Source organism: Pantherophis guttatus, chromosome 2, assembly GCF_059756535.1.
Source record: "Pantherophis guttatus breed Tessera chromosome 2, ASM5975653v1, whole genome shotgun sequence".
Taxonomy (NCBI): domain Eukaryota; kingdom Metazoa; phylum Chordata; class Lepidosauria; order Squamata; family Colubridae; genus Pantherophis; species Pantherophis guttatus.
In genome coordinates this window covers 207,215,201-207,235,062 of record NC_142064.1, presented here as the reverse complement: position 1 = coordinate 207,235,062, position 19,862 = coordinate 207,215,201, and the positions used below count along the sequence as shown (strand labels likewise).

The 19,862-nt window shown below is 38.7% G+C and overlaps 1 protein-coding gene across 1 annotated transcript in view; it reads left to right on the top strand.

The window, feature by feature from the left end:
* MST1R (macrophage stimulating 1 receptor) overlaps positions 1-19,862 on the top strand; it is a 57,203-nt gene that overhangs the window by 25,184 nt on the left and 12,157 nt on the right. The window contains exons 7-15 of the mRNA XM_034440937.3: positions 3,651-3,825; positions 4,608-4,753; positions 7,139-7,300; positions 8,086-8,179; positions 10,379-10,606; positions 11,421-11,567; positions 15,853-16,006; positions 16,248-16,340; positions 18,093-18,287. Coding sequence (XP_034296828.2) covers positions 3,651-3,825; positions 4,608-4,753; positions 7,139-7,300; positions 8,086-8,179; positions 10,379-10,606; positions 11,421-11,567; positions 15,853-16,006; positions 16,248-16,340; positions 18,093-18,287 — 1,394 coding nt within the window. The remainder of the gene's footprint in view (positions 1-3,650; positions 3,826-4,607; positions 4,754-7,138; positions 7,301-8,085; positions 8,180-10,378; positions 10,607-11,420; positions 11,568-15,852; positions 16,007-16,247; positions 16,341-18,092; positions 18,288-19,862) is intronic.

Below are 19,862 nucleotides of genomic sequence, written 5' to 3'. Positions count from 1 at the left end.
AATAAAACATAACTCTTTTTAAAATGTATTAATCTAAAACATGCAGGATCTCATTGAGTGTACTGTAGAGTATAGAATATAAAAGCCAACAAGAGAATCGGGGTGATATAGCAATAGACTTACATACTGCTTCATAGTGCTTTACAGCTCTCTCTAAGAGTCAGCATACTGCCCCCAACAATCTGGGTCCTCATTTTACTGACCTTGGAAGGATGGAAGGCTGAGTCAACCCTGAACCAGTGAAACTTGAACTGCTGGCAGTCGGCAGTCAGCAAAATTAGCCTGCAGTACTTCATTCTAACCACTGCACCACCACGGCTCATATACACCACGGTATAGTCATTGAAGATGTCCAACTAGGACCAGATAGACTTAGGTTTTAGCCCCTCCCCCCTTCAGCCATGGAAGTTTATTGGGAAAATTTGGGCCAGCCATTCCCAGCCCAACCTATCTCCTCCTTTTGCTGAGGGAGAAAATGGGAAGAGGAACATTGCATACAGCTCCCTTCAGTCAGCATAGTCTTGCATCTTTTCCTTTTTGTCTTATGCATTTTCTTCTCGCTGTCTCTTCCAGTATATCTGTACTCTTTCAGTTACGAAGCAAAACATATCAAAAGAATAAATACATGCACCTTGAAGGATGCACTTTTTTAAACAAGTATGCATTTTTAAAACAAGTATGCATTTTTATCTGTTTATGTGCACATATACAAAAAACGAAATTGGGATTAGGAAAAGGGATTTTCTGGAATTCATTCTCTTAAACATTTCTGCCTGGGAGAAGTTATGAGTTGAAGTCTGAAGCTTAATGTTGCAGTGCCAGAGCAGCCTTATAGTCCTCATGTGGAAATCAGGCCAGGAGACATTTCTGTGTGTCAGAGGTTACACACTGGCAATTTTCCCAGAGCGGAAATGAGTAGCAGTTTCTACTGTTCACTAAAAGTGCAAAGAATTGTTAGAGGTGACCCTCTATAACCCAGTACATATTCACCATAGTAAGTGTTGACCTGCAATAAAAAAAAAAACAGAATAAAACAAGAAACCAATGATGAGACAGGCTTCTTTCAAAAGGGGTAACCTGAACCTAAATATAATATGTAGAGTTTTAGTGGGGCAGATCCAGTGCTGGATTGCCCCCAGTTCAGACCGGTTCGTTAGAACCGGTAGAAAACCAGCGGGAGACTCTGCCCACCGACCCCAACATCATCAGGGATCTTCTGTGCATACAGAAGAGCACGCTTGTGGCCCCCTTGCGAACCGGTAGTAAAGATAAGTAGAACCCACCCCTGGGCAGATCCATAGTGTTGAGGTTGAGGGCATGTTTGATATGTGAAACCATTATCATCCAGGATTTATAATGATTACATGGAGCAATAGTCTTTTCAAAGAAAGAATACCTTACAACCATCATGCTCTGCTACAGGCCGTTCAGTTTTCTATATCCAGCATTGATCCCAAATGCTTTATAAACTTTGAATTGGTCAACTGCTTTATATAATCATCAATCAACCCTACTGATTATTTACAAATTTGAGAATTCCTATTATATCTGTGCTGGAATGGAAGCTCATCACTGCTATTCCCACTGTGGTCCTTTGTTTTTCACTGGAAAAGATGGAAACTGCGTCAATTGTAGAACATTGGAGATCTAGACCTGAAGTTGGGACTATTTCAGAAATCTCACCATCTGGTAGTGTGAATCTAAGTCCTTTACTGTGAAAATTTATTTCCAACTCTTAGAAATTTTCAACTGAAAGGTGTCTAATGTCATTTAATCTCTAAAGCTAAATGGGTCTACAGCTTGTTAAGTTTTTGAAGAGAAATATTTTTGGCAATTCCAAACATACTTTTCAGATTCATACTCTTTGTTGCATTGAACAGTCTAACATTTGCAGGACATCAATCAAATGTTCTCAGCCAACCTCATGGCATCCTAAGCAATACATATACATTCACATTACCGATACTGCCACAAGAATTCCTTATCTGATAGGGGTCCTTGGGCAAAAACCCCTTAGTACTTATCTCAAATTGAGAGTAACATGTAATAGGAAAGTCATGTTGGCATAGATATTGCCCAGATTAACAAAATCTATGTCAGATTTTGAGGAACCAGGACAATTTGATGATAAGTGGGCTCTTGGAACAAACTATACCTGATTGAGACAAGAGAATCTGGAATTAATGGAATGCTAGTACAAAGTAGACTTAATGAGAGGGGATATATGGAATGTATGAGAGAACTATGGAATGTCATTACCAGTCTCTCTATTACAGGGCACAGCTGCTGATATGAGGCGTAGGGTCATGGACCTTAGCCATCTGATTATGTTATTTAATAGGGTCTTTTCTCCTAGACTGCATTATTTTAGAATGATGTTGTCCAAAGCATCTATTACTTTTGGTACTATCCTTGCTTTCTTTTGCCACAGTCATTCTGTTTCTGTTTGCAGGTCTTTGTATTTTGTGATTTTTCTCTAATTTTTTTGTCTTCTATTCTTCTGTCTCCAGGCATTGCAACATCTACTATCTAGGCTTTTTTTGTCTTTCTTATCAACACTACATCTGGGGTGTTGCTACGCCTGGGGTGTTATGTGGCAGATAAGCCTCTGTTTGAATGCTAAAGTCCCAGAGTACTTTTGCTTCTTTGTTTTCTATTAATTTGTCTGCTTTGTGCTCTCACAAATTCTATTATTCCTTACTTTCCTGCGTTTATTTATCAGCTTCACTCTAGAAGATCAAACTACCTTCATTTAGTTCTATTACAGCTTTATTTTTTCTTAATTTCACAGAAAACCATCCTCCCTCCCTCCCTCCCTCCCTTCCTTCCTTCCTTCCTTTCTTTTTGAATTGTAAAATGAGATCATCGTAATCCCCTGTTACAATTCAAATCACAATATCCATAAGCAAGGGCTGTCACCAGATAGGCCCATAAATGTTCAGCTCCACTATCTGTTATGGCTTTGGGCAGTCAAGGGTTTTTGATATAGACTAAGTTACCAGCTCTGGTCATACCCATGTCATATGCAGAATCCCCTGCTAATCATAAAGACAGTACTGGTCAGTTTTGACACATTTTGGACAGAATGCTGCAAGTGCAGCCACAATTCAGTTTTACTCCAGATGTGCTCATTTTATGCTTATGCTAGCTTATGCTTATGCTTATGCTAGCATCTCCACACTACTGATTAGAACCGTTGACTAGGTGGTATATGCTGTGCACTGACACACAGGAGTATTTGAGTTTTCTTCTGGCTCAGCCTACATTTGGTATGTGACCCTTGACACATCACTTTAAACTGGATTCCTAGCCCTCCCTGTACACCCCCCCCCACACACACACACTATCCTTTTCCTGCAGTAAGGCTTTAATGTTCTGTGAAGTTGTTCCTTTCTACAACAGTCAAATAGTACATACCTGGTACCAGCTAGGAATGGAACGAGGTGACTTTTCCACTATTTCTACTACCTGATTAGAGCACATCATTCCAAAGTTAGTAATCTTAGGCTAAGCTCAAGGTTAGTTACCAATTAATAGTACACAATTTATGAAAAGGGTATTATTGCTTGCTGCTGAAGAATCCTCAGATTGTAGTAGGTTATCATAATTGGTATTTTCCTTGCCCTTTCTTCACACTACCTGCTTTCCAGGTATAGCCAAGTGCCAAAGTGGAAGGATTTTGCTGAAGTTCTTGTCTGCATCTTGTCACCGAAGGGAATCGAGAAGGTCATGGAACCACAACAGATTAATCTGACCATTATAGAGAATGCAACAAGCCCATTTTATATCACTGGCTCCTCAATCGTCAGTGGTTTTACATTTATGGTGAGTTTAATATAGTTACTCCTTGAGTATCTGCTAATTTTCTTACAATAAATTGCCATTGATGTAATAAATATTTTCTGATATGCGCTGACATTCAGCAATGGATAGTGTTAAGCTCTGTAGCAGATGTAGATACAGGTCAGTGGAGAAAAAAATAGATGGAGTTTCTAGCCTCAACATTTTAAGCTATCATTCCCATAATGCCTGTTAGACTGGGAATGTTGGGTGTTGGCATTGCAGAATTTCTGGGTTTACCTATAATTTTATCCAAAATGCTCAAACTATAATGTCTTGACTGTAAACCATAATTGGACATATGCAGAAGATTTAATGTTCTACGTGTCAGCGTCTTAGCGCTGACATAGAAAAGGGAGATAAAGCCTGAACTTTTGCCTGCTAAATCCCTTTGAAGCTCGGTCTCCTTGGAAATGAAGAGGGGGGGAACATTCCTGTGAACTGAGGAGAAAAGAAGTCAGGAGAGTGACTTGGAAGATAGCCAATGAGAAGCAGAGAATTGGGGATCGGAAAGGGAGGGATTGGGGGGCAAAGGTCAGTCCTGACCGCACAAGTCATGATCCGGTTGCTGTACTCGAATAAAGAGAAAATTTCCTTAAAGATTGGCAGTTTGGAAATGCATTTATTTTGAGATAGCATCGAAGTCTGACACTACGAGTATTAGGTAAATTCAGTGGTTTTAATAATAATGTTGTAATCAGATAAATATTTGGTTACATCAAAGCAATGAGCATTGTGTTACTGTTTGTTCTATTCACCATCAACAGCTGCCAAACATAACTTCCATTCACCCTGCCTATGGTCCAATGGCTGGAGGAACAGAGATCTTTATCCGAGGACAAAACCTTTTTGTGGGAGACACAAGGAAAGTGATGATTAATAATCTAGATTGTCCTGTGGACAGTGAGAAAAGGTATGACAAACAGAATGCTGTCTTCTTGCTTCAGTGTATAAAAACGGGATCGAAAGGCTATGGGATATTCGGTGTAGAGGAATGAGTTATAAAAGCTGTAGCCATAATTTTGAATTAAATTAGTTTTTAAAACCCAACTGATAGGTATGACATCTTTTTGCAAAGATTCTGAACCTAGAAAAACTTCTTGGCAATTCACTGGGCCCTTCAAGGTTAGAAACACTTGGATTCTTCTGGTTAGGACATCCATACTTGAGCTGGGGGAAAAATAGACCCGCATTAGATGGTCCCAGGGAGTGCAGAAAGAAATGTTTACTTGCATCTAACATTTATCCTGGATTCTTGCAACCCAGGTATGGAAACCCTAATCAAGACATTGTCTATGCTGTGTTGTGGCAATAGTGATCAGGATTCTTTACTCTCTAAACTGCATTTATATTATCCCAAGAAAGGAAATAGTTGGAATAGGAAATTGCTGCATTTTTTGAATACCTAAACGTGGACAGTATTTAACTTTGAAATATCTTTAAAATTATCTAGCATCTAATGATAGAATAGTATGCTCTTTTCTGGATTTTTATATTTATAATATAATGACTGCTCCTACATGTCTCATTCTTTCCAAATAAGTCATAGTCTCAGTTTCTGGTAGGAAAGCAAGTGAATTGCACAGTGTTTGTTGTAATGAGGAAGTAATCATTCATACTAATTAGCAATCAACTATTACTCAGAATGTTTCATATAACTGGGGGCGGGGGGGTTGCCTTAATGCAGAAGAAATGAAAAACTAGATCCAGGGAGCTGAAACAAGATACAGAAAACAAAACAAAAATAAAAACTTATCCAAGTACTGGTTTCATTATTAAACTAGCAAAGAAATACAATGATCACCAAGTTCTTAACAAAGCCAGGAGCCCAAATGACAGGCAACCCAGTCTTTATAAGATTTCATCACATTGTATTCTAAGAACATAGCCTAGTTTATGGGGATGGGGGGAAGGCACAGAACAATTCATTCTTTCATAAACGCTTGCCTAGGCTAATCGTGGGAAAAGCAGTAGCTTCTCAAAGGTACAGAAACCAAGTATATTTACATATAGATATAATCTTATCAAGGGCACAGATACCCTGTAAATAATCCCTTCATGTTATTGCGATAGTGTGACTCTTCCTATTCTATAATCATGGGGAAATCTGAATGTGTTTATCCTTGAGTGAATCCAGCACAACTGGAGAATAATGGCATACATTTCAGGGTTTCCTTTGGATACCAAGAGGATTATATATACTAAAGAATGTGGGTCTTGCTACTGTCATGAAGATGACAGTCTGACGTTGCATTCATAGGAGGCGAGAAGAAGGCAGCTTTGCAAGGCATGCCTCTTTATAAGGCATGCCTCTTTATGCAGGCTTACCAATTACCCAGCTTTCTAAGTTCTATGCTGTTCCCAAAGTTTATTGGGTAAGGTCCTCTAATACTGTTACGCTAGTTAGAAATATGTAGAGTGCTTCCTATATGAGATGGTATTGTAGGAAGTTAGCACCCACCCTTCTCTTAGGAAAATGAGATATTTTAGGAAATATTAAAAGGGCAGAATATTTCCCCTAAAAGGGAGGCAGAAACTCAGCCCCCCCCCCACCTTTGTCAATGGGCCATTAAGGCCTGGACCAGTCTATTCTATATAACAAAGATCTTCCTCCTTCAAGCAGAGCCATAATAGGAATTGCCCAAAGCACCTTCATTACATTACACAGCAAGGCTCAACCAAGCCTGGGACACAGACAACCTACAAAGTGCATGGCCCCATGGGAGTCTGACAACCAATCAGAACACAAGCTCAAATTCAAAGCCGAACAGAGGGTATAAATATCTCCCTCCCTCCGTCTCTCTCTCTCTCTCTCTCTCTCTCTCTCTCTCTCTCTCTCCCTCTCTCCCTCTCTCCCTCTCTCCCTCTCCCTCTCCCTCCCTCCCTCTCTCTCCCCAGTATCCTTAACCTGGTACTGAACCCTCAAATCCTTCAGTCTTCATCAGATAACAAATACCATGAAACTTACTCAGCTAATTTTAATTTCTTTTTTTCCTCTTTACATAAATAAATATCTCTGAAGCGATGACCCAATGGATCATGGGTTGTCTAGTACGTTCTTAAAGTTGAAAACGTTGAACGGTATTCTCTAACACAGTACCTCCAGATGTATATTAGATTAGTAACTCTCCGAATTCCCAACTGGATGGTTTTATAGCTGCTTTTGCTGGGAATTCTGAACTGGCAGTCTTAGGACATGTGGAATGGGGTTTTCTGGAAAAGTCTGATGCAGAGGAAACGACTAAAAGATCTATTGGTAAGGAGAGTTTTGTCATGCTTTTTTTCCCCCTCTCCCTAGCCAGAGAGAGGAGGCCATAATTTGTACCACCCCATCTTCAAGCAACTTGACCAATGCATCTGTGTTTCTGATAATAGATGAAGAGCGATTTCTTTCTCCTCAGCCTTTCTGGTATCGAGAAGACCCCCAGATATATGATATTACTCCCAACTGCACTTATGAGTGAGTCTCCTTTTTCTTCTGCACCCAGATTTCTGAGGGGCTATCCTACTCTTCCCATGTAAAAGATACTTTTAAAAAGGGTGTATATTTGGGGAACTTGCGTACAAAAAAAAATCATAGTGGGATGTATAAATTTATATTTAGAAGCATACATTGAGAAGGCTATGTAAGTTAAAAGGCGACCAGTATAATAAATGTATATTACAGAAGAATGTGCAAAACTCTCACATATCAGGAAATTTAATAAATAAATAAATCCAGATCTTTATTTTGGATTGTTTTTGTTAAATATCCACAAAAATAACTTAGACTATTTAATTACTTCCTTTGAGTATTAAATTTTTTTCTACTGAGCTGCATATCCTTTCTTCTTTTTGTGTTTCCATATCTTAATATTTTGTGAATCATGTAGCGCTCTCTTCATTTAAGTTTTCTAGTGTCCTGAACCTTTAAGACTGCAGTTTTATAAACATTTATGGATAATAAAAATTGATAAGATTTCACTGCAGCTGTCTCATTCAAAGGAAGTAAGAAGAGTTTTCCCAGCAGCTCCATCCTTTGTACTGAAGCAATTTCCAGTGAATTCAGTTAGGAATGCATCAGTTTTTTAGCAAGGTGGGAGCTTCTGACTCGTCTGTGCAGGTCTGTAATGTTAGGAACTAGATACAGGATTACAGTTTCTCATGGATAATGTTCATATCTGAACCCATCACTGACATGCAGCTGCAGGACTCATAGAATGGAACGACTTTGCTCTTATGTCACATCCTTCCAATTCCTTGCAGGGGCTCCAGTATCTACATTTATGGTGCCAATTTGGATTCAGTGTATAACATGAGACTGCAATTTGAGTCTGCTGGAGTACAAAGCAAAGCTAAAGTGAGTATTTTCAGAAGAGAGAAAAAGCGAAAGAGAATTGTAGATATTTATTCATGAAGACTTCAGCTATTTACTCAAAAGGGACTCCCTGTGGATTTCATGGCAAATTGCCTGAATAAATGTGCTGCTTTGGGTTGCATTGCATATAAAAACTACTATGAGTAGCTAGCATTCTGCATACCATTCAAGGCTTTCTTCGCCTTAGTCATTATTACATTTTCTGGGAGTAAAGAATTCCCTTACCTGTGGAAAAGCTAGAAAATGGCTTAGTAGGCGTTTTCAGTAGTAACTTGGCCCAGAGATCAATTGGTGAAGAATTTGTACTCTTGTGCCTTAAGAAATTATAATATACATAGGGAGGAAATCAGTCTTGACCAGTCTTTCTCAACCCCGACAACTGTAAGATGTGGACCAATTCACAGAATTCTCCAGCCAGTATGGCTAGAGTCCCAGTTGGCCATTCTAATCCAGTTTGAGATTAGAATGGTATGAAAGAGTTATGATGAAAGCAAGCTTTTCTCCATGTCATCTCCCTTGTTTTCTTTGGGTGCATAGACACCCTGCACAATAAAGAATCCTAACTGTCTCAAAACAAGTGAGAAGCTAGAGAAGTTGAACATGATTCCACTTGCAGATACTTGTTCTCCAACTAATGGAAGATGCAAAGTTTGCACAACTGTTCTCACTTACTCTGAACCATCTAGAGTTCAAGATGTGCAGAGATAATTTTACTCAGAAACTGATTAGGAAAAGAGCAAGTTGTTCAAGAAAAGTACATGTTTGTATATGTGTCAAGGTACAAGATAAAGGCGATCCTTAAATAATTTTTAAGGACTTGGAAGGCTATCTTGCTGTAGCTGACACCCCAAGTATAGATGATGTTTGGTTTTATCTTTAACATTTCTTTTAAAAGTTCTTCAATTTTTAGTACAATGATTTTGTCACTTCTCTTTTTTATTACTTTCCCCCCCATCCCTGTATAGTTTGATTTCATCTTTATTTTCATTTTTGAGCTGCTTCTAAAATTCTTTTTACTTCATGTGAATTAGCTTTTATTCTACTCATTATAAAATGATTGACCTCATTCTGTAGCATTTGAAACTGTGATTAATCTGTTCAGCAGATAACAAACTCACTGGATGTTGTTGAAACATTCTTTGTGTTACATTACAAATCTTTTGGATAAGGGAAAAAAACTTAATTGGACATGGAAATAGAATAGCTTTGTGCTATAGAAATCCCGCTATTACTTGTCTGTTTCAAAAACTTGGATGGACACTGCTTCTTTCTAATTCTGTAATTCTACAATGATATGTGCAATATATACGCACCTCCAGTCCTCCCATTCTATGACTCTGTGATTCATACTTAAATTCAGAAGAGAATTCACAGTTGAAGAGACATTGAAAAAAAATCTTCTCTAAGAAGGTTGAAATTATTTTCACCCATTATATGAGGAATAAAATCGATATCACAGATTTGACAAGAATCACACGTCCAAGAAGTTACCAAAGTACAAGATACTATTAAAAAGAGTGCATCTCATTCTTATAGACTGATATTTGTATATTAAATCAGTTTGTATACATTGTAAATGCTAATTTTTTTCCTTTACAATAACCAGTATCAATGATCTAAATAATTAGGGTTTCCATCATTGTATAGGAAAGATGTAAATAGTTCTCCACCACTGAAGTCTCCTTCCTTTAGAGATGGGATGGTCATTTGTCAGAGATGCATTAGTGAATACCTCACTGAATAGAAACTGGATTAAATGTCCTTTTAGGTCTCTTCCAGCTTGATGGTTCTATAAGTATAAGTAGCAACGATAAATCTGAATGAAATATAAGGCTTATTTTTTCTCTCTTGGCAAATTTAAATTATGGTTTTAATTGCCTTCTTTCAATCCTTTAAATTTGCCAGTGTAATTAAATAACTGCTCCAAGGATGGCAGCAAACTCACTCAGCCAAAAGGAAAGTGGAAAGGAAATTCTATGTCACACAATTTTCCTTTAATCTAGAGGTTCAGATATATTCTCAAATTCTGAACACCTTCCTATAGCAGTTCCTTTTATGGTCTTTTTCATTTTGTATATGTTTGTTCAAACAATGTAACCTTCTGCATAAGCTGATATATTTGCATGGATTAATTTGATGAAACGAAGCCAGATGGAAGTATTCTGATTTCTGTCATTTCAGGTTTGTGAAAAGCCACTGTCCACCGATAGGTTGGTGTGTCAAAGTCCTGATTATCCATCTGAAAATAAAATGGGAAATATTTATGGGAACTTGAGTGTCTTGATGGATGGAGTTCTGGGCCAGAAGACATTTCGTATCCACTACTATCCTAAGCCAGTCATTGATCTCTTTCCCTCTGAAGATCACTTATATGTACTCCAAGGAGGAGAGGACAAGATTGAGATCACTGTAAGTACGGGGCTTCCCTATCCAAGAAATTTAGCAAGGAAGGCTCTGCAGCCTTGGGAGAATGAGAGCTAATTCAAATCTGTTCAGCTGGTCTGGGACGTATGCACCTTTGTCCACTTGAATGGTACACTTGCATGAACATTGTAGCATCAGTAACTTGGGCTATGCTAGCTAAGTCACTTAAATGCTCTTCTGCATGAACATTAGAAAGTTCAAGTCAATTCACGGTGTAGAAATTGGCACATAAATACAAATATATATATATATTAGAATTTGGCATCTTTCAAAAATTACTTGGAAGAGATACTCCAGGCTTGGATGAACAGAGCACCCCTAACTTTTCAGACGTGTCTATGTAAGCCTGAAAAAAGGTGGTGCTACTTTAAGCACGGTCCTTAAAGTTCAGTGAGGCACCCTAAAAAAGGTTAGGCTGCTTTAGAGAAGACACAGAGGGACTCTGAGATCGGAAGCACTTCTTTTGGTTAATTTTTTATGCCTGCACAGCCCTAATGCACATTGTTGAGAGTAACTAATTAAATAAAATGTGAAAGAACTGTAGTTTATAGTCCTCCAAGGGCTGGATATTAAGGGGAAATAATTGTGAGAAAAGACCTCACTTACAGAACGAGCAAATGGAGGCAGGGAGTTAAGGTAATTTGAGAATTTACAACACCAGCTGTTTCTTTTGTATGTGCATGTAGAATTCAGTGCAGGATTATTTGGGACACTGGGTAGAACTGAGATATAAATCCAATAGAAAATGCTAATGATTGATCCTTGGCCATAATCAAGTATTTTACATTTCTCTGCACAGCATAAGGGACTGGATGCTCTGGCAGACTGCATGAACATTTCTGTGTCAGTGGCTGGTGCAGATTGCTACCACAGTATACAGAAGAATCAGGTGATCTGCCGAATACCCAACCACCTGAACATCCCTGGGAGTGGTTTGCCAGTACAGGTATAAGAAAAAAAAAATCTTTGTAGTCGGAACTATTGTTTTGACTTGATTTTCTCCCTTTGAATCTCAGCCTAGCCCTATGATGGCAAACCTATGGCACGCGTGCCAGAGGTGGCACATAGAGCCCTCTCTGCAGGCACGCGCACCGTCGCCAGCTGCTCTTGTGGTTTCCATGCACGCTGGCCAGCTGCTCTTTGCGTGCATCAGAGCACCGGAAACCCGAAGACCAGCTGGCCGGTGCACATGTGCAAAGCCACCTGGTCTTCAGGTTTCCGACGCTCCAGTTTGGGCACTCGGTGCCAAAAAGGTTTGCCATCACTGGCCTAGCCCTTCCCAGCCTGTCCTGCCTACCTGAGTGTACTCTTATCCACTTATCCCATAGCTGCAAAACTCATGGGCAGAAGTCAGCAAGTTAGCCCAAACATTACCCTAATCTTCAAATCCCTCTGTTAACCATCTGTTATTGTATTTAAGATGTAAAAATTCCACAAACAGCTTCTGGTCTCTTATAATAACATTGTCTAATCCATTGTCTCTAATCAAGTTTTGCCAACTCTGCTAAGTCAGTCAATTTTAAAATCCACTCTTCAACACTCGGTATCTCTTTTTCTTTCCAATGCTTACCATACACAATCCTCACCGCAGTCACCACGTAAAGAAAATTCTTCTTCCCATGCCTTATCTTATATCTATAAACAAATCTTTGAAACCTCATCATTCAAACTTAATCAAGAAAAAATCCATTAAGAGCTACTAGAAACAACAAACTGGAAATATTAATCTTTAATTCCTTCAAATGGTGTACTACAAATTAATTTCTTGTCATCTTTTCTTTATCTCCACTCAAATATAATATCATAGCTTATCACTGTCTCTAAAAATACTATAAAACTTTCTGCTTCCCATCTTATCTGTAGACAAATCTTTAAAGCCTATTCCTTCAGAAAAACCCATTAAAAGCTAACCTAACCTTGATCAAATAGACTCACTTTTTATTAAAGACTCACTTTTATTTTTATTTATTTTTATTTAAATAAACCTTATTTTATTTTAAGGGTCTTGATTATTCCTTTTAGGTAATGTCCCAAAAGTGATTTCTTCTTTCTTTTTCATTTTCTTTTCTCAGGAATTCCTTCATAGATATAGCACATCTCTATTGTAAATCCTGAGTAAGAAAATCGTTTTTTTAACTCACTTTTCTTAGTTAAGATCCATGTATCCAAGTCATTCTTCTGGTTGATTATTTGTGTGTCCTTTTTAACTATTTAAACCTCAGCCAGTTTCATATGTTAGTTTTGTATAACATCTTTGTCAATATCATTCTTATATCCTGTCAATTTTAAATCCATATCAAAAGCATCCTGATTTTCAGCTATATCATCTTTTATCTCTTCTTCTAAGGCCATTTTTATTGTATCAGACAGTCTACTTAATAGGTTCTGGCCACACTGTTGCCAAATATCCTTAAATTCTTTCAGAGCTAAAATATTTTTCCTTGTTCTGTATTAGTGGAAGTTCTCCTTTAATTATAATCTAGTTCCTTCTCATTGTCTCTAGTAACCAGTCCTCAAGGTCTTATCTTATTGTGTTTTTCTTTCATCCCGAACATTACCCAGGAAGCGATTTCTTACACTTAAAACACAGATCTTCATATATTTTAATAGCATTTTAAACAAACAACAAGAAATATTTTTGTCTGTTTAAAATCTTCCAAATCAACATTCTAATCACCCTTTTGCTGCTTATTTCCATTTTTTTTTCTTTTAAGTTTAAAAAAAATTACATAAAAAAATCCAGTGTAATAAAATTTGTCCTTAGTGTCTAAAAACCAATGTAAAAGCCAATTCCAATAAAAATGATTAAGAGTGAAAATGGGCGAATCCAGCCACGACTTGGCCAAAACTGTTTTTCCCGATTTTCAGAGCACTAAAATCTGCTGGAGACCACTTATTTACAGTCCCATCACGAGGAGCATTTGTTAGGAGTCTTCTGGGCAATCCCAAATCCTCTCTTCTCTGGAGAAGAATTCCATCTAGCATTGATGATGTTACCTAGTTTGGTAATGAAATGTCTAATGAAACCACTAAGCTCAGAGAGCACCAAGGACTCCAGAGGAATTCAGAGAGTTGGTTCCTTCACTGGCTCCACTTTTTAATAGTTTGTGCACTCAGGGTCAGATTGATTTTGACCATTAAGGTAAATTTTTAAAGGATGTATTAGTTATGTACACACCAAATGCACATTTTGATGGCAGAATATTGGGAACAGTTCCTGACTTCCTTTGGCATTGATGCTTAGATGCGTTTTGTCACCCAGAAACTGTTTTTCCAACCTGGATTCGCTAAAGATCCCTACAGTCCTTTCCTATATTCAATTTACTTTGTATTCTTAACATTCTCAATCAGTGTGAATTTAGACAGATGCAAGTCAGGAGACAATATCCTGAAAATCTCCAAAGAGTACTAAAACCTTTGGTTATACAATCAGTTCCAGCTCTCTGGCTTTCTGCACACACTGAAAAATAGCAACAGTGCTCATGCGTTCATCGCCTCATTACCCACCTCCCAGATTGCCCAGCTGGCAACCCAATTTAACTTTTTCTGGATTAATCTATGCTGGCATGGTGTTTCCTCCTCTCACATAATTGCCACAGGCTATGGGGGACATCTCCCCCAAACCACCATTTTTTCACATTTACATTTTTATCGTTGTAGTCATGTCACTCTGCATTTGTCTTCACCTTGCTGGTGAGTTAACCCTAAACAGATCCCAATTTCATGTGGGCAGTGGGTTAGTGCAGAAAAACACTGTGGATTCACTGCACTCCACCCTTGTTGCTTCTTCACCCCCACTATTGAGGGAATTGTAAACTCACCCCTCAGATCACATGGGAAGGATGGGAGATGTTACAAGGCACAGTGGCACCTTCACTGCAATAGGAAGGCAGGACAGGACATGATTTCCTGAGAATGGCCAATCATCCATTCCATGCTCCAGATGAAACAGTGCAAAGCTATCTTCACAGTTTGTGTGTGTGTGTGAATGTGTGTGTGTTTGTGTATACATCCATACATCCATACTGTATATATCTTCTGTAAACCCACACACAATATATTTGTGTAAACATAATACCTGTAAATGTGTGTGTGTGTGTAACAAAAGCAAAGATAGAAAATAAGAAATAGAGAAAAGGGAAAGAAATAAGGGGGGGAAAGGGAGGAATTATGTAATTATGCTTTCCGCCCTTCTTTCTCTCAAGTAATTGTTATCTTAATCTTCTGCCCTCTCCTGATCCCTTTGTCCCTCTTTAATCCCCAAATCCTGAAATCATCAATTCAATTTCGTCTTCTTTCAACAAAAAGTCCACATGAGGATTCCAGTCTTTCAAAAACAACCCAAAGTCTTTATTGTTTTTTCTCTGATCAAATTGGTCAGCTTTGCCATTTCTGCTTAATTTTATAATCATATAATTTTATAATCATATAATTATGATTATAAAATTATATAATTATACCCTTATTTTAATCTTAACTTCTCTTTCTTGTATTAATAAATCCTCATATGTTAACCATCATTCTTTATTTGCCTTTTCTCTTCTATAAAATGCTTCTTCTTTGGATGTCAGTAAGGATATATTTAGAAGCAGTCTGGGTTTATATTTATTCCATATTTTTAATAATACGTTTCTCAGTGATTCTCAAAATCTACATTTACTTTCACTTTGTCATCTCGTAAGAAATCATTTTCACTTATTTTTATCCTGCCTTTGTTATTTTTATAAATACCTCAAAGAGGAGGAAAGGAGGAGGAAAGGAAGAGGAAAGGAGGAGGAAGGCAAACATACCTTTGAGGCAAACATACCTTAAACTCGTTCCTTCCTCCTCCTTTCCACACAAGAATAACCTTGCAAGGTGAGTTGAGCTGAAAGAGAGTAATTGTTTTACTTTTCTCCATTCCCAAAATCCTTACCACTAGTTTATCAACTCAAATTTACCCTTTGACTCCACTTGTTTCAAATATCTTATTTTCTATATGTATGCATATATATCTTACTTCCCCTATGTTAATGTCCATTCTTTGTCAGGAAATTCCACCACCTAGATGATCACCAACCTCATCTTTTACACCAGCAGTGATGTAGTGCTTCTGCCTACATTTAAACCTCTTGTGCAAAGATGGAAATGTCAGCTGTCCATTTCCCATGCCCTTCTTTCCTTCTGATCTCCTAGACCCAGATTCTGCTATTGGTTAGTGCTAATAATCACATGTCTTTTCTTTCTTGTAGATCTGTGTGAATGGAAACTGCAAAGACTTAGGATCTGTGGTTTCAATCTCCCTGATCTCTCCCCTTGCTGTTGTATTGGGAGCTGTCCTAGGCATTCTGCTCCTTTCCTGTTTGGTGTTTCTACCTTTGAAATATATTCAAAAGAAGAAGGCAGGTAACTGCAAGTTTCTTATGATACTTTCTGGCCAGAAAAATACTGTCGGTAGAGGTGTTTATTTATTTCATATACATTCTTCACAGTCATAGCAGTACCTGCTTGCATTTAATTTTGACACTTTGTCAGAAAATGGTCACTGGATTCACAAGGTGAATAAGGGAAGAATGGATAATGGACCAACTCTAGAATAGTGAGGAGATGAATGTTGCTGGATAAACTTTTTGTTTTCTTCTTGCAGGAACTGAGAATTTAGAAAGGCTGTCCAGCCTCAACAGGGGCACAATCGGAATTCCTCTTCTTCCTTCTAATACTGGATATGTGGCTTCTTCTGGTAAGAATTCATGACAGGACTTGGAACTAGTATTTTAGAGCCAATGAGACAGAATATGCTGCTCCAATATGTTGATACACAAATGTGTTTGGTTGAGAGGGTTTTTCTTTAAATTATTATTTCTTTTCCCCCCCCAAGACTGACATATTTCCCTAAAGGAATAATTCCTTCTAAATATTTCTATAAATAAAAATACATTGCTCAAGAACTACATAAGTTAATGCCCTTCTGATACTAAAACTCTGCCCTCATTCTTCCAGTTACTTTGATGGGAGGAACCTGCAATATTTCATTACAATGCAAAGATACTATTTTAAGGGTGAGGGTTCGTTCTCGAGATTGTGGGTTGGTTTCTGAATGCTTTGTTACCAGGCTAGGTAACATCTTCAGCGGAGTTTAAGGGAAGTCAGTGTCAGTGTTCTTCTGTTTATAAGGTCTTCCTTCTGTATTCAAAATACAGAAGGATAAAATAAACAATGTAATGTACAAAATCAGCTTTAACTATTGCAACAAATTCTACACGGGACAAACATCATGACAATTAAAAACCAGGATCCACGAACATTGGCTGTCAGTCAAACGCCATGATCTCAAATCCTTAATCTCTATCCACACTGACACCAAACAGCAGCAATTCGATTGGAACAACACAAAAATCATTGGCCATGCTACCGTCCACCACACTTGTGAGCTCCTTGAAGGCCGGCACTCTATAAGCAATTCCATCAATGGACACATTGACCTACAACCAACCTATGAATCCCTCAGGATCCAAATTAACCGCACAGCCAACCAGAGACAGCACTGACCCTCAACCAACCCCTCCACCAGAAGTTCACCTCCCAATGACCCTGACCTGAAATAATCTCCTTATCACAAGACTCACTGATGACTCACAGCTGACTCTCATTTGACACACACACACCTGAAGCCCTTATAAACAGAAGAACACTGACACTGATATTCCCTAAACTCTGCTGAAGATGTTACCTAACTTGGTAATGAAACATTCAGAAACCAACCCACAAGCTCAGAGAACATATAAATCAAATAAATAAAAAACAAAACAAAATAAAACAAAAAAACCCTCACCCAGCAGTGAAATCCGGCTGGATCTATCCGGCTCTTTGTAGCACCGGCGGTGGGAGGCTCTGCCCACCCACTGGGACGTCATTACATCCTGTTTTTGACCCTCTGCACATGCACAGAAGGCTCTGTGCATTTGCAGAAGAGGCACAGTGTGAGTGTAGCGAGTGCACATGCGTGCTCACATTCCCAAACTGGTAGCGAAGGTAAGTGCATTTCACCGCTGCCCTCACCCTCATCCTACACCTGAGCTACAGATATTCACCACTATTGCAGATACTACCTTGCCAAAGATTCAGAAAAGGGAAAAATGTAAAATGGACAATGAATGAACTTTGCTCACCATCTTATTTTATTTTAGAATGGTATATCCACTTTTAAACTCACCTACAGAGAGGAGGAACAAGTGCTATATTATGTCATGTTGTCAGAGATTGGGGGGGGGGAATCTCTCTCTTTTTTTTTACATGATATAACAGTTTGGAACTTGTACTAATGTCTGGATTCCCAAAAGAGAGTTTGAGCTCCTTAGCAAGATCAATGACTATGTACACCTGATGAATTTCAAATAGAGTGAAACTGTTCATGTACTCCCTTCTGGTGGTCAATATAAACAAGAATTCTGTTTAATAATCTCTCCACCATCTCTTTGTGGTATTTCTGTAGTAAACAGAAGCTCTTCTGGAGTGCGAATTGGAAGCGCCTCCTACACAGGCAGCAGTGACGGTTCTGCTATGCCTTTCATGCGAGTGCCTTCATACTCCATTAACAATTTTCGGCCAGAATTGTTGGAAGAAGTGAAAGATGTCCTCATTCCAGAAAAGCAGCTGATTTTGCACAAGGATCAGATCATTGGGAAAGGCAAGTATCATTTATGCTGTGCCTGTCAGCAATAATACACAAAACTGTTGTTTTCTACTGTCTGTGTTGAAAGAATGCTACTTTCTCCCTGACATATGTTTCTTTGATTGTTTCCTGTTGCTCTTCATTAGTGTCTTTGCCAGATGTTTCTTTGATTGTTTCCTGTTGCTCTGCATTAGTATCTGAGCCTCTTTGAGCCAATTCCCTGCTAAAGCAGGAAAGCAGCGAGAAGAGAAGAGAGGATTGCCATAGTCACAAGGAATAAGTAGCATTTGAAGGGCAAGTAAAAACAAAGAAGCTAAGTAGTGTGCAGGCATGCTATTCAAAGCAGGTTAGTAATATGTCTTTCCCACAGGACAACCTGACAAAAAGAGCCAGGTACTTCTTAAACAAGGACTCTTGGATAGTCATTCACATGACCTTTCCAGTACAGTTTTGAGATGTCTTAAATCTAAAAACTGTTCATTTAAAGTGACAGTTGATTTTTTTTGTACATTTTGTACAATAGCCCTTTATCCAAGACGCTCAGGAAAAAAAAATGTTTGGAGGCTGTTGCCCCCACTTAAAGCACAATCCAAGTATCTACAATCCAAATTATCAGCTGGGATGAAAATCTCTGCTACCACTGTAAACCCGTTTCTTACTTCTGCTGTGTTTTGCCTTGCTGATGAATGGAAGAATCTTGTGATGATGGTTTACTTTCCTACCATTGGTGGATTGGTGGCTTTGCTGCCTTCCCCTCTTTCCTCCTCCTCATCAGCCAATGGGAAGAATCCACCCCAGGGGTGAAATCCAGCAGGTTCTGACAGGTTCTGGAGAACTGGTAGCAGAAATTTTGAGCAGTTTGGAGAACTGGCAAATACCATCTCTGGCTGGCCCCAGAGTGGGGTGGGAATGGAGATTTTGCAATATTCTTCCCCTCAGGAGTGGGGTAGGAATGGAGATTTTGCAGTATCCTTCCCCTGCCACACCCACCAAGCCACACCACACCCACCAAGCCACGTCCACAGAACTGGTAGTAAAAAAAATTGGATTTCACCACTGATCCACACATCAGAATATGTTATGGAGGGTGGGGTGGGAATTGAGGTCTTAACTAGGATCTCTGTCATTTTCCCCATATAAAGGCAAAAGTTAATGTTTACAGGATTTATAATTGCATAAGTGCTCAGAACTTCCCCCCCCCCCAAAGAATGACACACTATAAAAACACACAAAAAAAACCAGCTAGTCATGGGGGACGAGCACTTCCCCCAAACTTTTCTAGAGCTCGTGTGCAGTTTCTGACTTGCTGAAGCCACAATTTTTGTACTTACCACCCATCCCCTACCATCACCAAGCTATACCGTTCAGATAAGATGCTGAATTCTGTATGGCCAAGAAAGAGACCAACATTGTTAGAGACTTGTTGAGGTGACTGGTTTTGAGGAAGCCAGACTCTTCTGCATGCATTCAGCCTGCTTCACTGCAAATAGAATAGAATAGAATAGAATAGAATAGAATAGAATAGAATAGAATAGAATAGAATAGAATAGAATAGAATAGTTGGAAGGGAGGTCTTCTAGTCCAACCCCC